Genomic DNA, 25,558 nt, shown 5'->3' on the forward strand with positions numbered 1-25,558 from the left:
CTATACTTCCCAGCAAGCAACGCGCGATTTTGCGTCATTGCGTTGCGAGTTGCGGGCGCAGTGGGTAACGGAAGGCAGGCGGGCAGCGAGGAGAAGAGGCTTGAAAACCCGCGCGCAGCTGTTCGGGGGGTGACGGAAGCTAACCCGTGCGTGTTTCCCAACTTCCGCGGGAATCGCTTTAGTGTCAGGAGAGCGCTGTGTACCTGAGCGGTGCCTGTCGGGAGTTCTTGCAGACAGTTGTGTTAGTGAGGGCGCAGTCGTGGGGGACCTCGGGATAAGAGTGACCCGAACAGGGTCCTGGTGAACAAGCGAATGGCGGCAGCCGGAGGAGGCGGAGGACTTGCAGGACCGGGGGCAAGACGAAGTAGGAGAGATCACTTGAGTTCCGGCAGGGCTCCATACAGCAAGAGCCGACAGCAGCAGCAGGTTTGTGTACAGATGGAGGGGAGGCCGGGACACGTGAGATTATCCACAAACTGATTCCTTGCTAAAGGCAGAACTTCAGTTTGTTAGAGGTGGTCAGCAATTCTGAGCCGTGGGTGTCGGACGTGTGTTGAGTGGGAGAATAGGGAGTCGGCCCATTTGTCACAAGCAGCGGCGTGATTCCTGCTCGTGTCAGGCCACGTTCCTACTTGATGTCCCTGTGTATTAGCAGGACCCACTACTGACTCCGTTCTACTTATTACACTCTAATAGCGGGATAACACAAGGACTTCCAGTGTACAACTGCTCACTACCCACCGGTTACACGTGATGAACTCACTGTGTGTCACTTAATGACAATACAATCCTAACTGGCTACTCTTTAGTCAGCCTCGACTTTTGGCACAATTGTGACATTAGTTGCGCACCTTAGTGTCTGCATGCTATAGACCACAGTTTAATTGGGCTTCAATATATATCTGCATTCTATATTTTATAATCAAGGAGTTGGGAAACATCAATGATTTTACTCACCTGGCAGATTTGTATATCATTAAACAGTTCCCTTGGTTTACAGGTGCTTTCTGGATTGTTTGTGATGTTTGCAATATTTGCAAATCATTGTTTTGTGCACTATAGGCAACATTTTTAACTGATTTTTTTTTTCACCATCTGGGTTGTCTTTATTTATTTTATATATGTATATATGTATATATGTATATATGTATATATGTATATATGTATATATGTATATATGTGTATATATGTGTATGTGTATATATGTATATATGTGTGTATGTGTGTGTGTATATATGTGTGTGTGTGTATATATGTGTGTGTATATGTGTGTGTGTGTATATATGTATGTGTGTGTGTGTGTATATATATGTGTGTGTGTATATATATATGTGTGTGTGTCTCTCTCTCTCTCTCTCTCTCTCTCTGTCTCTGTCTCTGTCTCTGTCTCTGTCTCTGTCTCTGTCTCTCTCTCTCTCTCTCTCTCTCTCTCTCTCTCTCTCTCTCTCTCTCTCTCCTCCCAAAAAGGGACGAATACGTTTTACCTGCAACTTACTAGCTGCTTTCAAAGTAAAACTCCCAAACTTGGCTGCCCTTTTATTAGACACCAGTGGGATCACCTGACTATAGTTGGAGGGGGTGGAATAGTTGGTAACTATTAGTGATAAGAAAGTTACATTTAGGTCTGTTTTTACTCTTACCTGTAATTTTGATACATATAGAAATTCAGTGTTTTATGTATGTATGGGTATGTTTTTAACTATTTATGGATTGTAAGACTGCAACAGATTATGAGTCGCTTAGTTTATGACGATGTATATACGTAGTCATTGCTGTGTTTTCCCGCCAGTAAGTGTATTTAAACATCCTTCACTGTTTGTTTGGCTACTTTGAGAAAGGCTCTGGAAGAGCCGAAACGTCAGTCCATAGCTCTTTAATAAAAAAAATGTTATTTTATTTTTAAGACCTGTGAGTGCTGATCCTTTTTTTGGTTTGTTTGACTTATCTATTGATCGCGCACCCAGGCAGACTTATTTATTTTTTCGTGAGTGCTGAAATTCCTCGGAATTTGTGTTAAAAATGTATTGCCGTGCACCCGTGCATATCTAAATATTTGCTTTAATGACTTTTGAATATATTGTTTGAATTATTACTGGCGAAGGAAACAACAATGGACTGCACAGTAACGGACATCTCTCTCTGGTCTTAGACCGTCTATGGCTGTGACAACACTATGCCCATTGAGGATATTTTATATTGCTGCCGTCCTGCCATTACTCTCTAACTTTTGAATAAGTATTGCCTATTTTAGTAATTTACCTGAAGACGTGCTCAATTACCACAGTGGTGGGCCTGGCATGGTATCGTCTCCACAGACATCCCATGTTGTTCAGCGAGGAAGCGCCACGATCGCATTCATGTTTGGCTCCGGCACCTTGTTAAGGAGGGGGCCCTGACATGTGAGTTTGGCACCTATACCACCTATGATCCACTAGACCCGCACACGGAAGCGACACCCTGTGAGGTTAACCGTTGGAGGATAGACTGAGGGGCCTGCATAAGCGCCTGGCCGATGACAGCAGCGGATGTGTATTGCGCGTCCAGCGCAACAATGTTACACTCCATGGACAGACAAAACTTCAGGGCCGTCCGTGTTGCCTGGAAGGTCCCCAACCAGGGTATGTAACGGGGACAGATTATCGGTCCCAAAATGCTTCCCGCAAGCTTCAGACTTGTAGGAGGTTAGCCCGCAGTGGGTAGTGGACATAATGATTTACTCACTCGTAGACATGGGAGGACTGATGGGGTCTTCGGCCGTTTTGCAGTCCACGATTAAACATATGTACTTATGGAATGGGATGGTGTAGTATTACACTAGGGGATATCCATACAGCGAATATACTTCATGATTCACACCTGACCTTGGAAGAAGGACCGGTGGACCCTATATTCACATATGAACTTTTATGGATGTATCATTCTATCCGATAAGTGTACTGACACCAGACAATGGCATATTAATTGACTATTAATTACTTCATACACCTATTAGGGGGTTATATTGATTTTTTCACTTTATATATTTTCTATATATTTCTTATATATTTTTCTATTTTTCTTTTAATCTAGAATCTGTACACCAATATTGTTTTTTTATATATTTTATACGTCTTCTATAGGATGGCATTTCAATAACTAAATTTATTGGAAGTTCACGGTGTTAACATTTGTGCAATGGGTGATGTATTTTAAATGTATTACTAATACAAATTCCAGCAGCACTCCGGTACAGTGAAAGAAATTTATTTGTGCAAATGAAGCAACGTTTCGGGCATAACCAGCCCTTTATCAAGCTTAACACCAGTGTAACATTTATGCCTTTATATACCTCAGTAGGGGGAGGGGAGAACACATTTACTCCTCCCATGTGATAAAATTTATATTAACCCTTTATGACATATAAAAATACATAAAATACATAATAAATATTCAAGTACCTTTTGTTTATATATATATATATATATATATATATATATATATATATATATATATATATATATATAATCCAAAAAACCCAAAGTGTCCAGTGTCCTTTAAAACTCTGCCCGAAACGTTGCTTCATTTGCACAAATAAATTTCTTTCACTATACCGGAGTGCTGCTGGAATTTGTATTGGAATTTGCACTGGACCTGGGCAGACAGAGTCGCAGCTGGCACCCGACGCTACAAAAAGCGGTGAGATTGATTGTGTAGCACTACACTCTATGCTTGTATATTGACTTTTTCTGCCAGTATTGTGCTCCAATCTAATTATACAAATGTCTCAACCAATACGCCAGGAACAACCTCTAACATTTGCTTATAGCGAACTAGACGCTACCAGGATTATTGAACAAAGTAGATGTAGTAATGCCTTTTTACAACCTGCAGCAGATACCTCTATATTCAAGGAATATGAAAAAGAAAAACGTAAATTGATTGGATTGGATCTACATGCTGCAACTCTGACTGAGTATTATAAACAAGGCCGGATACCAAGAGGTTTGAGGGTTAATTTACGCCCAACTATATTCAAAGATAATAAAACCTTTGCACAAAAATATGAACAAATTATTAATAAATGTTCATTTGATATTATCTTACTGAATATTGAGTTCTTACAGCGAGAAATTGGAGAAAGTGAGAAACAGATTGTAGAACTCGATAGAAACCTGAGACAGCATGTGCAGACCGAAGATCAGCAGCTCCAGTTGCAGCGGATCGAAAGTAATCTGGTGAAGCACAGGAGTGAAATCGAGGAACGGAAAAGGAGTAAATTCCGAAGGGATGAACTGGATTACAGCTCCGGATGCATCTATAACTGGCAGAGAGAAACCGGGGGACATCGGGACCCAGGAGGACAACCCCGCCCCCAATGGAGACGTCATCAGTGGGAGACGCGGAGACAGAGAGCCAGGGAAACAGGCTACAGCGATACCGACACCTCCACAGATGGACGCCAACCGAGAGGAATGGATGGACGCGACGAGCAGGCTCTGGGCTATCGGGACAGCGACTCCTCGCGAGATGGCTCACAGACAGATCTGTGCACAGCGCGGGCCACCACACCGTCTCCTTTTTTTTTAGATGCAGGTCCCAGGCAATACACCCGCCAAAAAGGAGAGGGGGCAGACGGCACAAACGTACCCTGGTACCGTCGCAGACAACCGGAACGGAAAGCACGGTGGACACGGAGGACCTAATAGTGAATATCTCTTCCACACAACTAAGCAAGGAGGAAATCGATCTACTTAACAAAGGTATCTCTTTTTGCCCTACTATGAAAAGTGATATATTTCAAATGGATATTGACTTAGAACGTTTTTTTCGTAATCTGAGACTTAAATCATTTTTTTCGGAACCTAGTAGAGACTGGTCAAGTTACACAAGAATCCATAGGTGATTCACAATTGACTTTGAAAAATGTGGGTTTAAGGAACAAAAGTGTGTTTGTACCACCAGCAACAGATTTGATTGTTGAATCTTATATCAAATTAGTCAAAAGTGATGTCGAAATACTTAAACAAAAGATGAGGGGCAATCCACTATTGGGGAGTAGATACAACTGTACTAGACGGGAGGTTGAACAGTTGGATAAGTTAATGACGCATAAAAATGTAATCTTTAAACCTGCGGATAAGGGAGGAGCCCTGGTGTTAATGGATAGGGACTATTATATAAGTGAGATACAAACACAACTTAACGATGCAAAAGTCTATCAAAAATTGCCTGGGGACCCTCTACCAAAAATTGTCACTAATATTGAAAAAATTGTACGAAAGGCAAAGGAAGGAGACCTAATAGATGTTAAATTACAACAATATCTTATAAAGAAACATCCAGTTACCCCCTTATTTTACACATTACCAAAAATTCATAAGAACTTGCAATTCCCTCCGGGTAGACCGATAGTGGCAAGTAATGAGTCAATATTGGCTCCTCTGTCACTTTATTTAGATAAGATTTTACAACCCTATGTGGTCAATACTAAGTCTTACCTTAAAGATACAACACATTTGTTGAATATATTGGAAAATTGCCTGGTGACAAAGGAGACTCTTTTAGTGACAATGGATATACAGAGTCTCTATACATCAATAATGCATGACGCAGGGATAAAGGCAGTACGAGAAACCCTTTTGACAAATGGTAATCACTCGTTGGAAGTTCAAGAATTTTTGCTATCATTACTAGAGGTGGTCTTACGTGAAAATTACTTTATGTTTCAAGATCAATTTTATAAACAGCTACAGGGGACTGCCATGGGGAGCAATGTTGCTCCCACGTATGCTAACTTGTACATGGATAACTTTGAATGTGAATTTGTATATACCAATACCCTATATCAACAGCATTGCCAACTATATTATCGCTATATAGACGATATAGTGATGTTATGGACAGGGTCGGAGGAAAATCTGTTAACCTTTGTTACCTATTTGAATTCTAGGGTGTCCACACTGCACTTCACTTTGATATACGATGCAGAGACAGCTAACTTTTTGGATGTAACCATCAAAAAGGAAGGCACTCGGTTACAGACTGACCTGTACAAGAAAGAAACAGAACGCAACAATCTCTTGCATTTCTCTAGCTTTCACTCCCCTTCATTGAAAAATAATTTGCCTAAGTCACAATTCATGTGAGTGAGACGAATTGTCTCAGAACAACAAAAAGAGGGTCAAAGACTAGATGAAATGCAAAGGAGATTTGAAGTGAGAGGGTACCCCAAAAAACTTTTAGAAACAGTGAGAAAGGAGGTAGAAGAAATCCCCCGAGGAGAGTTAAGAACAAAAAGGGTGAAACAAGAAACCTCGAGACTAGCCAATACACTACTGCTAGCAATAAGGTGAAGAGTATCATTAATAAACATTGGCATCTTTTACAAACCTGTGCACCACATATAAAGACTTTCTCCGAGCCACCATTAATGGCATATAAAAGGGGTAAAAATTTTCGTGATACCTTGATAAAAGCAGATGTGGGCTCACTAACAAAATCAGGACAAAGATTTTTAGGGGTCCCCAAAATGGGTACGTTCCCTTGTTTGAACTGTGCGAGTTGCAATAATATTACTAAGGGATCCCAGTTCACACATCCACAGACTGGACGAAAGATTGACATCAAAAGCTATTTCACATGTAATTCAACTTTCGTTGTGTACTTAATTAAATGTCCATGCGGTCTAGCATATGTGGGAGAGACCACACAAAAAGTTAAAGATCGAATTAAGCAACACAAATCAAATATACGGTGTGGATACACACATCTTCCGATACCAGCACATTTTGCTGCTGCCAGACATACAGTGAGTCAACTGCGGTATCAGGTGATAGACAGCGTAGAACCCTTGAGACGTGGAGGAGACCGTAACCTACAGTTAAAAAAGCTAGAGATGAAGTGGATACAGAAGCTAGGGACGCTTGATCTAGGTGGTTTGAATCGAGAGTACACACCAATGCTATTTATTTAACTAAATGAGGTTGACCTGTATTTGTGCTAAGTGTAACATTGTTTTGTATCTTTTTGTTTTTAGATTAATACAGCTCGTGCTCTGGGAATGGCTGTGTTTCTCAATACATAGGCATTTTCGGCGCAGGAATAGAGCACATAAATTGTGAGTAGTGATTTTAATGTATGTTGCAAGACTTCCGGTTAAGCAAACCATATTACTGCAAGTTGCAGAGTTTTAAAGGACACTGGACACTTTGGACACTTTGGGTTTTTTGGATTATATATATAAACAAAAGGTACTTGAATATTTATTATGTATTTTATGTATTTTTATATGTCATAAAGGGTTAATATAAATTTTCACATGGGAGGAGTAAATGTGTTCTCCCCTCCCCCTACTGAGGTATATAAAGGCATAAATGTTACACTGGTGTTAAGCTTGATAAAGGGCTGGTTATGCCCGAAACGTTGCTTCATTTGCACAAATAAATTTCTTTCACTATACCGGAGTGCTGCTGGAATTTGTATTGGAATTTGCACTGGACCTGGGCAGACAGAGTCGCAGCTGGCACCCGACGCTACAAAAAGCGGTGAGATTGATTGTGTAGCACTACACTCTATGCTTGTATATTAAATGTTACAAAAACAAGGTGATCCTTTCAAAAGTGAATTTAACCCACGGCGGAGGCAGAGGTCTGACCTAAGTCAGAGATTTAAATTAATTCTATAAGCGAAAGAAAAAAAGAACCCCAATTGCCTCCCACTCGTACCGCAGTTCCTCAGATATTACGCTACTTATAAAGTATTTTGTGATTGCGTGAGGGCAATCACTGAACGTTAAAAAATACTAATGTGCTTGGTTTGCACAAATTACAATTATATTAAAGTGCCAGTGCTATAAGAATTAATTCAATTAAATATACTTAGACTTAAAGGTTGATAGATACTCAATACAATTAATGCTTTACACAAATAAATAATTAACCTTTTAAGCCAGTGTATTATCCAATACCTTATATTATCACCCACAATTAATCCAACCAGGAATTAATGAGAATAAAAATACTAAAGTGCTTTAAGTGCTAATAGGTTTATTGTAAGGTCGCAATTACTAAAATTTCATAATTGCTTACAAATTAATTAGTTGTAAAGTGCTAAAAAGTGCCAAGTAATTAATGATCAATAATAAATAGTGTAGTTGATATAAAGAGGACCGCAGTTAATGGGATAAATAATTTCCCGGGTATTCTGCCTCCTTATCTTTGTGGTGTCCCAGGGATAGAAAACAATTTAGGTAGCAGCTTTTGGGACAGCTCCACCCTCTCCAATTTTCTATTTCCTACTTGAAACCTTTTTAACCTGAGCAATTTGTTTTTAAATTATTTATCCCATTAACTGCGGTCCTCTTTATATCAACTACACTATTTATTATTGATCATTAATTACTTGGCACTTTTTAGCACTTTACAACTAATTAATTTGTAAGCAATTATGAAATTTTAGTAATTGCGACCTTACAATAAACCTATTAGCACTTAAAGCACTTTAGTATTTTTATTCTCATTAATTCCTGGTTGGATTAATTGTGGGTGATAATATAAGGTATTGGATAATACACTGGCTTAAAAGGTTAATTATTTATTTGTGTAAAGCATTAATTGTATTGAGTATCTATCAACCTTTAAGTCTAAGTACATTTAATTGAATTAATTCTTATAGCACTGGCACTTTAATATAATTGTAATTTGTGCAAACCAAGCACATTAGTATTTTTTAACGTTCAGTGATTGCCCTCACGCAATCACAAAATACTTTATAAGTAGCGTAATATCTGAGGAACTGCGGTATGAGTGGGAGGCAATTGGGGTTCTTTTTTTCTTTCGCTTATTGTATATTAAATGTATTACTAGATATTAATTCACATTTATTTTTTATCACTATAGTGGTGTTATACCTGTGTGTGTGTGTGTGTGTGTATATAGATAGATAGATAGATAGATAGATAGATAGATAGATAGATAGATTGAGTAGGAAATATTCCAAGATTGTGCTTATATATATATAAACGTAGTGATGGAATATGCACACATGGGGTAATTAAGGTATTTGCACAATGGTCGATTACCAATTGGTGCACATGGGAAATGAGTGATTGCAACATGTGTGTCCTCCACATGTAGGCTTCGAGTGGTACAATATCATTTAACATAGAAACGGATCATTTTATAAGTAGAGCATTGGCAATAAGGTTAAAGAATAATAATAAAAATAACAAAAGAAGTATAGAAAAGATAACAGTTTGGCAGTTTTTACATGTTAAGGGGATGTAGTAGCAAAGTGTAGTTGGGCAATAATGACCTTTTGGCAAATAGAGATATCTAGGACCTTGAGATGAATACCCATGAGCCATTTATTAGACCCTTTTTCTCATCTTTTAACATTTTGTAACACAGGTCACAGAGTTTAGCAACAAGAAGTGATCTTCACAAGAATGATACAATATTACCAACTATTAGTGATAAGAAAGTTACATTTAGGTCTGTTTTTACTCTTACCTGTAATTTTGATACATATAGAAATTCAGTGTTTTATGTATGTATGGGTATGTTTTTAACTATTTATGGATTGTAAGACTGCAACAGATTGAGTCGCTTAGTTTATGACGATGTATATACGTAGTCATTGCTGTGTTGTCCCGCCAGTAAGTGTATTTAAACATCCTTCACTGTTTGTTTGGCTACTTTGAGAAAGGCTCTGGAAGAGCCGAAATGTCAGTCCATAGCTCTTTAATAAAAAAATTTTTATTTTATTTTTAAGACCTGTGAGTGCTGATCCTTTTTTTGGCATATATATATATCTATATCTATATATCAGCCCAGAAGGTGAAGTCACATCTATCACAACATAAATCCTCAATCAACTTAGGAAATGCAAGCCTGCCTGTGTCAAAACACTTGGACTTGGGTCATAATGCAGACCAATTGAAATGCACAGTTTTAGAAGGAATTCCACCCCTTAAACATGGAGAAAACTGTGAATAGAGATTGAAACAGAGAGCTGTATGGTGGGTTAATAAGATGCACTTACTGACACCATACAGACTCAGTAGGGATTATGATCTATATCTATATTTATGAGATTTAATAAATATATAGCCCACATGGGCAAGTCAACTCATACACAACATACTTGGAAGTACATGAGTAGTGTCCCATAACTGAACTGTATGGCCTGTACCAGGGTGCACAAATTCCTTACCCTTGACGACATAGCGGTATTGTGTACAACCCATGCACGTATACATCCCAGGAGTCCTCAAACCCAAAAATGTATCTTTGTTTAGTTGTGCTCGCCACTAATTTTTAAGGCTAATTTTTAACACTCAATAGTAAAATCCAGGTCCCGCTGTGGCACAATCAATTACATTGAGTTGGAGAAACAACAGCCTGCCAGAAAGCAGTTCTATCCCAAAGTGCTGGCTCTTTCTGAAAGCACATGACCAGGCAAAATGACCTGAGATGGCTGCCAACACACCAATATTACAACTAAAAAAATATATACTTGTTGGTTCAGGAATAACATTTTATATGGTAGAGTGAATTATTTGCAGTGTAAACCTTGTAATTTAGAAATTAAAAACTACAGCATAAAAATCATGACAGAATCCATTTAACTTTCCATTTTTACTCTCTATAGATCAACGACACGAGCTGTGATCAAGAACTTTTCCATTGCATTTTCTTCCCTGCATTTATCACTTTACTATTCTTCCAACGTAACAGAACGGCCTATGACTTTGTGGCTGGTACCATTGTTGTAAGAAGGAATGGGAGATGATCCAAGCAGTATAGCAGCTTGTAGTTTGTTTACATCTAGATTGTATTCGGGAGAGAGTTCATTCCAAGGGCTTAAACAATTAGTACTACAAGAGAGGAGTATTATTTAGCAGCCTTACAGAAGGTAATATGGGAGCTTTGCTGTGTAACCGCTATATCAAAATGGCAAATTTATGACTCTTGTGGCTCCATGCGAACTATATATTTTTTTTATTGTCAGACATAAGATTGTGTGAGTCAAGGATTTGGTAATCAAATGTCTTCTTGCGCCCCATTCCTGTATAAGCGACCACTAAATCTCCTGAAACGGAATGATAGTTGAATAGGTATATGTACAAACGTGATCCATTCAAAGGCCAACTTCATACTTGTGCTTGTCTTGCTGGCAAGAAGTCTTTTTGTGGGAATATACAAATTTGGTCCATTTCTCCTGTAAATGTTACTATTGATGATTGTGATACAGTAATAATTGGTCTTTTGGTCTAACAAAACCAAAAAACCCAGCATTTCCTGTTTCTTCTGTCTGGTTCGAAAGTTCCATGAAGCCTGTTATTACATAAGCAACTTAAATACCAAAACAATACAGAACAAACTGGTTTTCACTAAAATGCACATTATTATGTACTGCTAATTGGGTCACCACATAGGGCAGAATACTTAATGGGGACCCGTCACCCCAAAAAAATAATCCAAATCCTATTTTAACATGTTAGTCAAGCAAAATGAACTTTAATTACACTGTGAATTATTTGAATCTTGTTTCCTTCAGTCTGTGAATTCATAATTCTAGCAAGCAGGCAGGAGCCATTTTGTGGACACTGTAATCAAGACAAGCCTTGCATAATCTCCGAATCTTGTTTGTGCACCAGAATGGGGGACCCAATGTTAGCCCTTTGGAAGATACATTTTTTTAGCCTTTATCAGAAGTGTAGACCCCCCCCCCCTTTGAAGATATCTCTAATAAAAGTATAGGCTCACTCATCTCTACACCAACAGCAACTTCTGCAGCCTTTGTTCCAGCTCATGTTCTGCACTCTATGATTTTCCTCCGCTTCCCAGACAGCTTTTCAGAACCAAGATGGAAATCTATTCCACTTTGCTGATAGTTTTGCTTTTAAAAGGCAGACCGATTTGTAGAGTGGAGAAAAAAAGAGTGCAGAGTATAGGTAATGACTCATTAACGTAGGCAGGAGAAGCTTTTGTAAGTAATTGTGGTTCGGCAAAAATTTTCGAACAGCGAAATATTCTGCAAATGCATTGAAGTCTGAGCAACTTCTTTTTTGATGCAATTTTGCCCATTGGAGTCTATGGCCGTCTTTTTGAAACATTGCAGGTGTGTGGCATTTTACAGTTGTCCCCTGGCATTTGTCCGAATATGCCAATTGCCAGTCCAGGTAAGTTCAAGCTCTTGCGCAGCCTCTGCCCCTTCCTTCTTTATTTTCATAGTATTGTTGAACATTGTGTTGCCCTGACTGTATCAGCAGTGACGGTATTAAACCCGAGGACATGCTTGCTATGTAAGAAAATATAAAAATTTACTTTTTAACAAGTCCCTGCTATTTTGGCAGTAGGAAAAGATAGTCTCAAAAGCTGAACATCCCTTTATTCCTTTTGATTGCTTGAACTTTGTCAAATATATCAATCATTAACTAGGTATCCGTATAAACTTGCACTGGAAACTCCAATATCTGTGACTCTGTAGCATAATTATTATGTGAATAAGTATAGGATTTGTATTGCTTTTAAATGACATGGAGAACTTTTGATAGTAGGCAACAATTGAAAAGTAGAGGCTAAAATATTCTAGATTCAGTGTTACTGCATCATATTTTGTATCATTTGTCTCAAGTTTAAGACAAATATAATGATTTACTGAAACAAAGTAGTCAAATTAGTGACTCACATTTAAAGCATTCTTCAACTACTTGGGTCTTCAAAAAGAAATCAAAACTGGAGCCGTTACTGTGCAGTTTGATCTAATCATTAATAGTGATCTGCATTCCCCTGAATATTAAATATAGCATATATACTTTATTTGCAACTGTGAGGCAAATTATTAGACTTGCTCCAAAAAATTGCTTCCATTAATAAGACACAGCTTGAGTCATTCTGCATTAGCAACCCAGTCAGCGTACTCCTCACTCGTGTCTCATTCTTTAATGACTGAATGGCTTTAATGAATGAATCCCTTGTGTCCACTACCCAACCACATCACTGCCGCTGAATAAAACTCTACTGGCCCCTTGTATGTGGTCTAGAAAGCTGCCCAGCAAAGTTGGTGGCTGCCAAATTGGGCCTGATTAGGCTTCTTGGCTATCCCAAGAAAACAAACTGGTCCTGGCTTCATTTAGGCACACTGCTGATAGTGTGTAATGTGATGTGGGCACTTCATAGGAATGACAGACAGCTGAAGATTTAGGGCAAAACTCTAGTTGGACTGTATCCAGGGCTATGAGTAGGTGCCCATTTTGGGACGAAACACGTTGGGCTAATGCATGTCCTAATAAAGATTTTTTTTTCATTTTTAACATTATTCGGGCTACTTTTTCACTAACAGTGGATCTCTTCCCATCTTTTGCTGTTGATTTACTCAACAAAGCTCTTGTTGGCTCATGAAATGGGCAGATTTTGCTCCATGCCAGTTTAATAAAAACTCTTTCTGACCCAAAAATAGAAACGTGAGTAATCAAATGACCTTTCCTGAGAATTTCATTAAGCTATCTTCTAAACTTTAGCAGTGCATCAATAGAAATGACATGTATGTACGGGTAAAAAAAGGTATGGGTTTTGTATTTTCACAACTGAATTGTAATATATATAATATATATATATATATATATATATATAATAATAAACTAATTTATTTTAAGATTATCTGACTTTCTTTTTTGTGCAAAGTTGGCTTTACGTTGGCAGTTTCATTTGGTTGGAACTTAAATGAAATCTGTTAAGGAACCCATGGGCCTGCAAGTCTGACAGACACACCCCATTAGCAACCAGTGTCTCCAGAATTAAAATCTGGTTCTAATTAGTGGATGTTAAAGGCAACGAGTTTCAGAATATGCAGCCACACGCTCTGTTATATTAAATCCATTGTTTCATCTAACTCACGAAGTTTCCAAAAAAAGAAATCACAAACTTTGTGACTTTGGGTGCATGCGCAGTAGATCCATACTGGTAAATGCCTCCTACTGTGCATGCACCACCAAACGCCGCTGAATTCAGGAAGAAGAGCGCTCTGAAGAAGATGGCTGCCATGAACTCCATTTGTACACAAAAAGAAAAAAAGATTACCAGCGCTATGTACAATTAGGGGTCTTGATGTGGCAAGTGAGCTTACATGTTTTGTCCAGTGTGGTACTAACACTTAATTTATTGTAATATTTAGTTTTAAAGGCAAACCGTGCGCTGGCAATCTTCTTCTTGTGTACGAAAATTGGTTTATTTATAGCAGCTGATTAACTCTAGATTATGGGTTAGACTGAGCGATGGCACAAGGGTGCTTCTAGACTCTGGTTAATGGCACAGTGTGGGTTACACCAAGTGCTGGTGTTTCATGTACATTTGTAGCCAAATATTGCCCATAGCTGCCATTCAGCCTTTAAAACAGAATTATTCACAGTTGTATGTTAATTGGCTGCAGCGTAAACACTTCCTGCTTTCTCACTAGAGCTCCTGAGTTAAGGGTAAATGCACTATGCTTACATTTTTGATTTTAAATGCACTACAAATTTAGAATGCCACTAGTATAGGCGGTGAGGGGCCTTGATGTGACACTTGATCTTCCATATTTTGGCCAAAGTGTGATACGAACACTTATTTTGGTTTATTTATTCATAGTTTATTTTTAAAAGCCGAAGAGGTGAATGTTAAAGGACAAGGAAAGTCTAAAATAGAATAAGGCTAGAAATGCTGTATTTTGTATACTAAACATAAGCATGAACTTACTACACCACAGGTCTAATCAAACAAATGATTTATGCTTTCAAAGTTGGCCACAGGGGGCTGTCATCTTGTAAATTTGTTAAACATCTTTGCCTGACCCTGCACATGCTCAGTGTGGTCTGGGCTGCTTAGGGATCGTCATAAACAAAGCTGCTTAAATTCTGCATGGCTGGGAAGTAAGGCGGGGGCTCCCTCTGCTGTTCATAAGTATGATTGTTTCCCTGCTCAGCAGTTAGGGACCATCTGACAATTCCTATCCACAGCAGTAAATGAAGGGAGAATTTCACTGCATACAGTCAGGTTTCTTATAAAAACGGTACACATTTAAAGTGTAATGGAGATAGGTTTCTTTTTCATTAAAGAAAGTAAAAATGGGATTTTTTTTTTTTTTTGCCTTTTCTTGTCCTTTAAGAGTTCAGGGCTGCCACACTAGCATTACAACATATAGTATAAACACTCTCCCAGGAAAATGGAACAGTAGTTTTGTTGTCCTATTCAAAAAAAAAAAAAAAGGCAGAAGGGCTAGCCATGGGGTCAGCAACCTTTACTATGAAAAGAGCGATTTTGCCCCCTCTTCCACTAAAGAAAAATAGTCTGGAGCCGCAAAACTTAACACCGCTTCTAAACTTTTTAAAAGTTTTAAACTTTTTTTAATTTTAACTGTTACAACAAAAAAAAGTGCAATGTACTTTGAAATAAATTAAACACTGAATAGCCCTATTAAATGCTAGTGTTCTCATCTGTTTAAAGGCGAGGGCTATAGACGTCATTAAAATATGCGTCACATCCACGTCTACAGCCCTCGCACTTGCTGCAGTTGGACTCTGGAGGCTTCTCTCATGTCTTGAGTGTGCGACCGTGGTAAGGACCATGATGAATCATCTTGCTGCGGCTCGGTCTTGCCTGTGATGTCTATGCAACCCTCCCACTTGCTGGCGGCTTCTTGAGTTGCCAGCAGGTGCAAGGGCTGTATAGACGATGTGACAGGCAAAGCAGAACTGCAGCAAGCAGGATGAAGAGCCGCATGAGGCTCCGGAGCCGCGGTTTGCCAACCCCTGGGCTAGCCTCTAACAGGAGTTGATTCTTCCTGTATTGGTGCCTTCAGCACTACATCCTTTCTGAAGTGGACTATACTGAAGCTCAGAATAACATAATGAGCAACATCTTGATTCCAGACGTTATGGAGTGGGCAGCCCAATCCCTGAACTTTAATCCAATAGAAAACTTGTGGGGTGCTGTTTCTGAGGCAAAGTAGCTTGTACTTGATTCAAACTAAGATATAATTAATCCTTATTGGAATCAGAACCAGACTTTTGGGTTTATTTGTTTAAATGATACTGTCAGAATTAAGGTAAGAAGATCTAAATTATGGAAAGATCCATTATCAGGAAAACAGCAGGGTATGCTTATTTACATACCCCAGTACTTACATGGTTAGTGTGGGTTGGGTCAGCCCTTATGTGTGATTCCCCCTGCATCACTGATCCACATTAGCAGAGAAACACGATGACTTTGCATCTCTTTGTAAATACATACCAAATTGTACACATGCAAAAAGAAAATAAACACATAAATCTGTAGCCCTGATGATTCTGCCACTTCAAGCTATCGTAAAGACATTAAAGGACATGTAAAGCCTACATTTTCCTACCACGTATGTAATTTGGGCACATCTGCCCCATCCAAATGGCATTATGTGTTCTGCTTATACTCCCTTCGTTTGCCAACATCATTACATTTCCCTAAAAACAAATAGCAGCTTTCACTAGGGGGCCATTTTCCCTCAGACACATTGTCAGTGCATTTATATCTGCAAACAGCACATATGGGATGTAAAGTTCGTGCAATTGAAAAATGCAGTCTAACACAGGCAGACTTTACTATGATGACAAGTCCTGCTTGGATTGAGCACTATAATGGTTACTCTGAGTACAGGATTTAAAAATAGGAGCAGACAGCTAGAGCATAGTTTCTATGGGAACCAGCAGTCATCTCTTCATTGGCTGCTAGACTGGAGGGTGTGTTTATTAATCTGAGTTGAGAGTAACTGAGCATGCTCATGAGCCAACAGCCATAGCAAATTCCTGAGGGAGGTGGCAGAGTGGGTTACAGGAGGAGAAAGAATCCTAAAGGATTAAGGGGATGCAGCAGCCTTACTGTTAACCTTTGAACAATCAGAGCGGCAGTTATATAGAGATTTCAAAGAGGCTGTTCACTGATTACATTTTTGCATGGGGGCTTTACATGTCCTTTAAGGGAATCCACTATGGCAACACCCTTTAGTTTTACAAATGTAGAGGAGCAAGCCTGGCTGACCAGTTACAAGAAGACACTGCTACACCTGGGTGTATTGGTGGCTTGTTTCTTGCCCAGCAGAGTAAAGGAAAGAAGTTAAGGTCACAGCAAACTGTTGCCAAACAGTGATTGGGTAGTCACAGAGGACCACTACAGTTTTATTATGTGCAGAATGAGGGTGAAATCACCAGCTAGCTATACTAACAATGGCTGCCACCCAAACTGGCCAGATACCAACGTGTTAAGGTAAAATTGGTGCCTCTCCATCTCCAATGTAACCAGCACTTTCAGGCTTCATTAGAAGTAATGTCAAGCAGGATGAATAAAGGAATGAGTCTCTCACTTATGAGAGAGGAAATTGAAACATCCCTTGACAATAGTTGACATTACACAAACGCAAAGCTCCAGTCACCTTGCTCAGGTTATTCATGCCTAAAAGTTTCAGTTGATGTACAACCCGCCAGTCACATCACACAAGTTGGAACATTTACCGTTGCCTTGTTGGGCCACTCTGCCATGGTTTCCCCAGTTATGGACAATGGCTATAGATCAACCAATTAAAGGAACAGTAACCAAAAAACAAGTCTTTTAAAGTAATGAAAATATAATGTATGGTCATGCTGCACTGGTACAACTGGTGTATTTGCTTCAGAAAGTATTATCCAAAGTCACCACAGTCCATTTCTGTAAATATAAAAATATATACTTAATAATTTGTACAATCCTGGTTTTTGGTCCAAACAAAAATGGATCAGAAAATTAACACTTTAAAGAATTTCCAATTTTCTTTAAAGACTTTTTTTTAATGGATTTAGGCAACTTTGCATAATGAGACTTACATAATAAAATCTGAAACACTTCTAAACAAAGAGGAAATTTGCAGTAAAACGGGAAAAATAATTAAAACTTCAAGTTCACAGATTTAGGTTATGCTGAAGGGTACACGGAGAAACAAATGTATGTACATGAATAGAATAAAATAATGGAGGAAAGTAAAGATGGCAAGTGCTGAATGAAAATGGGTGAAGTAGGAGGAGGAGAAGAAAAGGCATATGTTTGAAACCGACAACTACAGCTCTAGCATGCCTAACATGTCTTCCACAAACAGAAAAGTTTTGGTGCACACTGCTCTCAACTTCGCGCATTCAGCAGCACAACTGCCGCATAGAAATAGGTTGTCAGTCTCTAACCTACTGTATACACGGCCCCTCACTCATAATTACAATTTGAAATAATCAATAAAATAGTGGTGTGGATGAAAGAGGTATTATGCAAAAGCCATTCGCTGTGCAGGCTATAAACACTTGTATAGTAACATCATGCAAAGTCAGCTAACAAAGGAGGTGCCACAATCAGATTTCTTGGTTAAGAAAATTCCCATCACCATGTTTTAATTACAGAGGGAAAAAAAAAAGTTTCAGCATATTATATATATATTGTCCTTGGGCTGATCTGACTCCCACTACACACAGCTTGAGGTACACTCCAGGATTTGCACAATGTGGAACACCATTCATTTCTTGAAAGAACAATTACATATTCGATTATTTTCTTCTTCTGGCCGTCCTTATCTTCAGATTTGAAATAGAAGATGCTGGAGTTGTCCTGCCATTTGTTCTGAAGAAATAAAAGCACTAGTTACACACTTGTATGTATACACGGCAAAGTATTTCACATTGTATGACGCAGACATAATTATTTCCAAAGATGAGAACGATTAGGAGGGATTCTTTGCTCTACTTCAACTAAAGTTTTGTCTGCTTTTACTCAATTCTATTGACATTACACTAACACACTTAACAGTAAGAGACATCATGTCCACTTGATTTTATATAGCTCCTCCTTTGTATCTCTTATGGCTTACTCCCTATTGTTCATACCCCATGTTTGCTCCCTATTGTTCACGCCTCATGTTTACTCTCTATTGTTCATGCATCATGTTTACTCCCTATTGTTCATTCCTCATGTTTACTCCCTATTGTTCATACCCCATATTTACTCCCTATAGTTTATACCCCATGTTTACTCCCTATTTTTCATGCCTCATGTTTACTCCCTATTGTTCATGCCTCATGTTTACTCCCTATTGTTTATACCCCATGTTTACTCCCTATTGTTCATACACCATGTTTACTCCCTATTGTTCACCCCCATGTTGACTCCCTATTGTTTTTACCACGTTTACTCCTTATTGTTCATACCCCATGTTTACTCCCTATTGTTCATACCCCATGTTTACTCCCTATTGTTCATACCCCATGTTTACTCCCTATAGTTCATACCCCATGTTTACTGCCTATTGTTCATACCCCATGTTTACTCCCTATTGTTCATACCCCCATGTTTACTCCCTATTGTTTATACCCCATGTTTACTCCCTATTGTTTATACCCCATGTTTACTCCCTATTGTTTATACCCCATGTTTACTCCCTATTGTTTATACCCCATGTTTACTCCCTATTGTTTATACCCCATGTTTACTCCCTATTGTTCATACCACGTTTACTCCCTATTGTTCATACCTCACTAGAGTAACCATATGCCAAATTTTGGGTCAGGAATTTTCCATTTGTAACAATGAGCCATAGTAGTGCCATTTCCCCCTTTGCTAAATCCCAGGACAGAATTATTTCAGCATTCCATCATAAGGAATGCTTAGTGCAAGAAGAACTGGATCTGTTATGTTGGCCATATATAGGCTATGGCTGATTTGTCAAGGGTTGAATTTTGAATTCATCGAGTTTTTTTTTTTTTTTAAACTTAAAATTCGACCAATCGAAATTTATTGAAATCAAATTTTTATAAAATTGGGTGAATAGGATCGACCCAAAAACTCAAAACAAATTCTAATCTAATTAGATTAGAGTTTTAAAAGATCAATTTTTTTCTCTCCCAAAAAACACTTGAATGTCAGTAAGGCTGCAAACAACTCCAAATTATTCCCAGGACATCTCCCATAAACTTGGCAGGTTTTAGGTGGCAAATGACGAAAATCTAATTTTTTATAAAAATCGAATTTGTATAACTTCTGTGGCAGATTTGCCAGTTTTGCCAATAAAGAAAAACTCGGAAATTCAAATTTTCTTTCTTTCTTTTGAAATTCTTTTTATTGAGATTTTCAATAAAATACAAGTATATGACAATATGATAAACATACAGTGTTTCAATAAGGAGCAAAAGAAATATTCATGAGCATTACAGTAAACATTTGACATGAAAGACAACAAAATAAATAAACAAAGAAAGAAATACAAATAACATAAAATAATGAAATATCAGAATAATAATAATAAAGTAAAATAAAATTAATTTAGATAATTTAGAAAAATAGACCTGGTATTCTCTCCTACAAATTAAAGTCTGACAATGCAAAAAAAAAAATATATGAAGAAACATTTTTGTGAATGAAGGCATTAAATATCTCTTTTAGCATTTTATTAGCATAGATCTTGTCCCATAAGACTAAGGATAAATGACCTCTTATCAGCCTCTAAAGATGAGATATAAAGAGACCATCTATTCCTTATTCTATTTCTCTGGAGAAGATCATCCATTCTAAATCTAATTACCTCTTGAATACATAAGTTAAATAGATAAGACAGCACATCCTTCAAAGAAGGGGGGTTCTCTTTTATCCAGTACAAGAATATAGATTTCCGAGTAGCTGCCATAACTAACCAACAAAAAGATAATATTTCATCTGAGACATTAATAGAAGAGCCATTGCAAGATACCTGAAAAAAGTCCTTCACATCTACTAGAGCATATTGAGGATTTAAAGAGACATCTAAATTAGTCAATTTTTTAATAAAACCTTTTATTTTTTCCCATAGGTTTCTAATAATCGGACAATCCCAGATATAATGAAAGAAGTCAACATTCTTCTCTGTACATTTTGGACAAAAAGAAATCTTCTGAGAGCTATCACAGTTTTGGAACAATAAGCCATAACCTAAATGAATGAGCCGGAAATGTTGGTCTCTCCAAGACTCAGAACATATATTCTTTCTAATATTTTGGAAAGAATGCAGAAGTTCCCTGGAAGAAACATCAGTTCCCAAAAATGAAGACCATTTTTTGCTCGAGTTCTCTAGTGGATCTAAATCCTTGGAGAATGACTTTAAAAGATGTAATGAGATCCATGAAATATTATTTAGTTTAATATCTTCAACCAACTGTAATAAACCTTTATAAAACTGATGATGACTTAATTGTGTTTTTGTTCTATTATCGATTAATTGAAAGCCTTGTCTAATCTGCAAATAGCTGAGCCTTTCCTTCTCAGAAAGACTATACTTTTCCTTAAACATTTTCCAAGGGAGTGGGTCTCCCAAAATTGGATCTAAAATGTGAGTAATTTGAGAAATACCAAATTTTCTCCATTTGTAAGAAAATTGATTTCTTTGCTTTATGGGAAACCCCTTCAGAAAGAAAGGAGATAAAAAAGGTGAGACATTGAAGTTTAGATTATTCAGTTTACATAGAATTTTCCAAGTACTGGTTGTATCCCTAAAAATTGGATTTCTCTTAATATCTATATGTTGCTCAGACCAGTTTTTATGTAAAGAAGATATAATATGTTCTTTTGAGTCCAAAAATAATTCCAGATTCAGATTAGTAAATTTCTCAGTACCCGACAGCCATTCCACAATATATCTAGTATTAGCAGCAATATTAAACTTTCTGAAGTCTGGGACATTAAGTCCTCCTAAACCTTTAGGCTTTCTAAGTTTAGATAAAGAAATTTTAGGTTTTTTGTTATGCCAAATAAAATTTCTGAGGATTCGGTCTAACTTCTGCACATCAAGATGTTTTAGCAATAGCGGAAGGTTCAGAATAGGAAACGCAATTTTTGGAAAAATTAGCATTTTGAATAATGCTATCCTTCCCATTAGGTTCAATGGACTATCCATCCATTTTTTGCAATGGGTTTGCATTATGTGACTTAATGGAGAAAAATTTAAAGGGTATAATTTAGAGAGATCAGAAGGGATCAAAATTCCCAAGTATTTCATTTTACCAGAAGGAGATTTAATTTGAAGATCAGCTAGCAATTGCCTCGGAATGTTAGAACAAATGTTCAGAATATCTGTTTTACTGGAATTAATGGAATATCCTGAAAAAGTCTTATAATAGTCAAAAAATTAAAAATATTTTTAAGTGATAACGTTGGATTACTAACAATCAAGAGAAGGTCATCAGCATATGCTAATGATTTGAAATGTTTACCATCGATCATCAGACCTTGGAATATATTTGAAGAATCCAGAAATCTAATTAAAGGCTCCATAGAGATATTAAACAAAAGTGGGGACAAAGGACACCCTTGACGAGTTCCTCTGAAGAGATCAAAAGTCTCTGATAATTCCCCAACTGCTGCGATTCTTGCTTTGGGATTAGAATAAATAGAGCTAAGTAATAACATAAACTGACCTTTAAGACCAAATCTGTCACAGCATTCTGAGAGATATTTCCAAGAGACATTGTCAAAGGCTTTCTCAGCATCTAAGCTCAATATTGAACATGGAATCATAGCTTTCTTGGCTTTGTAAATAATATTTATTAAAGTACGTATATTCTTAACCCCTGTTCTATTTTTTACAAAACCATTTTGTTGAGGAGAGATAATACTAGGTAGCAATAAAGAAAGCCTATCAGCTATTATTTTTGTTAAAATTTTAATGTCGAGATTTATTAAAGAAATAGGTCTAAAGGAAGCCGGTTGAGAAAGATCTTTGCCTTCCTTTGGAATTAATTTGATATGAGAAACCATACTAGAATTTAAGACTTTCCCATGACAATAAATTTCATTATATAGATTGGTCAAAAAAGGGGCTAGTTCCAATTTTAGTGTTTTATAAAAAGGAGAAATTAATCCATCCGGCCCACCAGATTTGAAATCCTTTAAAGAATTTATGGTAGACAATACTTCCTGAATATTAATTGGTTGATTAAGCACATCTAGTTGCTCTTCAGATAGTTTTGGGAAATTAACCTTCGAAAGAAAATTCAGACTTTCAGTTTCATCTAGCTGTGAAGGAGAATAAATAGATTCAAAATAACATTTAAAGATATTTACTATGTCTTTTGGGAGGTTAGTCATCTTACCCAAATGATTTCTAATCATCATTGGTTTATGAGACCATTTACTATGTTTAAACATATTGGCGAGAAATCTATTTGATTTATTATGTAAATTACCAAACCCAGCTTTACAATAGGCGAAAGAAGATTGGTCCCTCAAATTAACCCAATGTTTAAGTTTATCTAATGCTTCTTTATATTTTTCACTATGTTGTTTAGTAGGATGCATAACGAAATTCAAATATGCCTTTTTTTGAGCTTTAGAATGCAAAATAAATTCTTTATTAATTTTTCTCATATAATGTATTCTATATGAAGTAATTTCCCCACGGATTACCGCTTTCCACGCATCCCATAACAATGGCAAGTTGGGTTCATCCTCCTGAGTTGACATATTTTCTTTAAGAAACAATTTCCATCTCTCTCTCAGCTTTTTATTAAATTCCGGCTTATCTTTGAGGAAAATTGGGTAAGACCAAGGAATGTAAGATTTTGGTGAAGGACCTAGATCTACCTCTATTAAGACCGGGGCGTGATCTGATAAGTTGATACTACCAATATTTGCTGATCTAGTTTTATTAAGTACATCTATTGATGAAAATAAGAAATCAATACGAGTTCCTATTCCATGAGGATGAGAGAAGAAGGTAAAATCTCTATCTGTCGGATTCAACATTCTCCAAAGGTCCACCATCTTAGTTTGACTTTCAAAATTCGATAACAATTTTGATTTTTTAATAGACTGTTTTTGGACTGGGCCACTTTTATCTAAAGGCCATAAATAGGATTCATTAAAATCTCCGCCAATAACAAATTTATTTTGTGGATAAGACCCTATCTTCTGGATTATCTGAGAGTAGAACTGTTCTTTACCTGAATTAGGAGCATATAAGGAACTCATGAACCAAACCTTATTTTGTAAAAGCACCTCAGCTATCTTCCATCATTGTCCCTTTCTGAGTTCATTAATTGGATATTCAAAGACTTATGAAATAAGATCGCTACTCCTCCTTTTTTTTTCACTGCAGGGGAATAGACTACATTTCCAACCCATCCCTTTTTTAATTTTTCAGATTCTACGTCAGAAAGATGAGTTTCCTGTAGCATAACTACTTCTGATTTCAATTTTTTTAACTCAGCTAACACTCTTTTTCTCTTTATAAATGAATTAAGCCCATTCACATTCCAAGTAACAATATTAAGCATTAAAACCTTTCATAAGATATAAAACATTGTTACAAGAATACCAAAAGTTTCTAAAAATACCAGGTCTAGTAAAATAAGAGGAGAATGTAATGTAAGCCAGGTCACTTAAGTGAATGAAAAAATAAAATAGAATCATCATAAAAAAAAAATTGGACAAAACTCCAATAAAATACATAAAAAGACATCAGGGATGTAAACCATCTATTGATGAAATGAACATCTTTAAGTATATCAACCCAAAAAAACCAAAAGCTTCTTAACTTTAGTGCTTTGGTATCAAAAAATCTCAACCAACCAAAAAAGAAAAAAAAACAAAGCACCAGAAGAATAAACATTAGGTTCAGTGACTTCACTTTTTTCCTAAAGAGAGAGAAAGCTTAAACTCTCTTACAAAGATAAGTGGCAGGGAAAATTCCACATCATCTACCACTTACAAACTCAAAACCTTCAAATTTTAATTTTAATTGAAATATCAAGTTAAATTAGGTCATCATATTATCCAAATTAGATTGTTCCTGTGTAAAAGGGGATCTGGATCTAGATCTTGGATTTGCTGTTGTATTCTTATCTTGAATCTTCTGTGTGGGACGAGAAAAAACTTTTGTTTCTTGCCTCCTTTCCTTAGCCGAAGCAGGAAAACCAAATCTTGCATCTTTAGGGTGATCCTTAATAAAGGATGAGGATTGTTTCTCAAGCCGGAATATGAAGTTTGAAGCATCCTTCGGGTTTTCAAAAATGTGGGTTTCAGTTGCCAGAAAAATCTTCAATTTAGCTGGGTACGTGAGTGCAAATTTAATGTTCATCTTAAAGATTGGCAAATTGTAGTGAATTCCTTCCTTTTTTGAGAGAGCAAAATTGAGTAGTCTTGGAATATGAGGATTCGGAAGCCATCAATATCCAATGTATGGTTTTTCTTATAAGCTTGAAGAAATAGAGCTTTTTCAGAGTAGTCTAAGAACTTAGCAATAACTGCTCTTGGTTTGAGGGGAGCTTGTTCTCTCAAAGGTCCAATGCGATGGACTCTTTCTAGCTTAATGTTTGTCAAGTTTTGTGAAATCCCTAGTTTTTTAGGAATCGTTGAAGTAATCATAGTGATAATGTCACTCATCTTATAAGATTCCGGAATTCCTATAAATCTTAAGTTATTTCTTCTTGTCCTATTTTCGAGATCATCAATTTTAGATTGCATATCCTTTGTCTTCTTTTCCAGATCATCCAATCTCGTAGAAGTGAAAATTGTGTCATCTTGAATATCAG

The 25,558-nt window shown here is 37.1% G+C and overlaps 3 protein-coding genes across 3 annotated transcripts in view; 2 read left to right on the forward strand and 1 right to left on the reverse strand.

Annotated features, from left to right (window-relative positions):
• Positions 1-24: 24 nt before the first annotated feature.
• Positions 25-21,211, forward strand: LOC121395034 (nuclear pore complex protein Nup153-like). Its single transcript, XM_041567536.1, has 2 exons — positions 25-426; positions 20,845-21,211. The coding sequence occupies exons 1-2, from the start codon at positions 313-315 to the stop codon at positions 20,953-20,955; spliced, it is 225 nt and encodes a 74-aa protein (XP_041423470.1). The 5' UTR covers positions 25-312; the 3' UTR covers positions 20,956-21,211.
• On the forward strand, positions 3,492-7,719 carry LOC121395033. The gene is made up of 2 exons (XM_041567535.1): positions 3,492-4,739; positions 7,016-7,719. The coding sequence occupies exon 1, from the start codon at positions 3,759-3,761 to the stop codon at positions 4,680-4,682; it is 924 nt and encodes a 307-aa protein (XP_041423469.1). The 5' UTR covers positions 3,492-3,758; the 3' UTR covers positions 4,683-4,739; positions 7,016-7,719.
• The window catches only part of LOC108719972, a 28,677-nt gene continuing 21,443 nt past the window's right edge, over positions 18,325-25,558 (reverse strand). Inside the window, exon 2 of the mRNA XM_018269312.2 lies at positions 18,325-18,626. The gene's annotated coding sequence lies outside the window, so the exon portion shown is untranslated. The remainder of the gene's footprint in view (positions 18,627-25,558) is intronic.

This window comes from Xenopus laevis, chromosome 6S, assembly GCF_017654675.1.
Source record: "Xenopus laevis strain J_2021 chromosome 6S, Xenopus_laevis_v10.1, whole genome shotgun sequence".
Lineage (NCBI taxonomy): Eukaryota > Metazoa > Chordata > Amphibia > Anura > Pipidae > Xenopus > Xenopus laevis.

What these genes read in the sequence shown, in the direction of transcription:
- LOC121395034 (XM_041567536.1), top strand. Translation starts at nt 313, where the DNA reads ATGGCGGCAGCCGGAGGAGGCGGAGGACTTGCAGGACCGGGGGCAAGA. An exon ending in AGAGCCGACAGCAGCAGCAG is followed by an intron (nt 427 to 20,844) that starts GTTTGTGTACAG and finishes TTTTTCCCATAG; the next exon opens with GTTTCTAATAATCGGACAAT.
- LOC121395033 (XM_041567535.1), top strand. Translation starts at nt 3,759, where the DNA reads ATGTCTCAACCAATACGCCAGGAACAACCTCTAACATTTGCTTATAGC.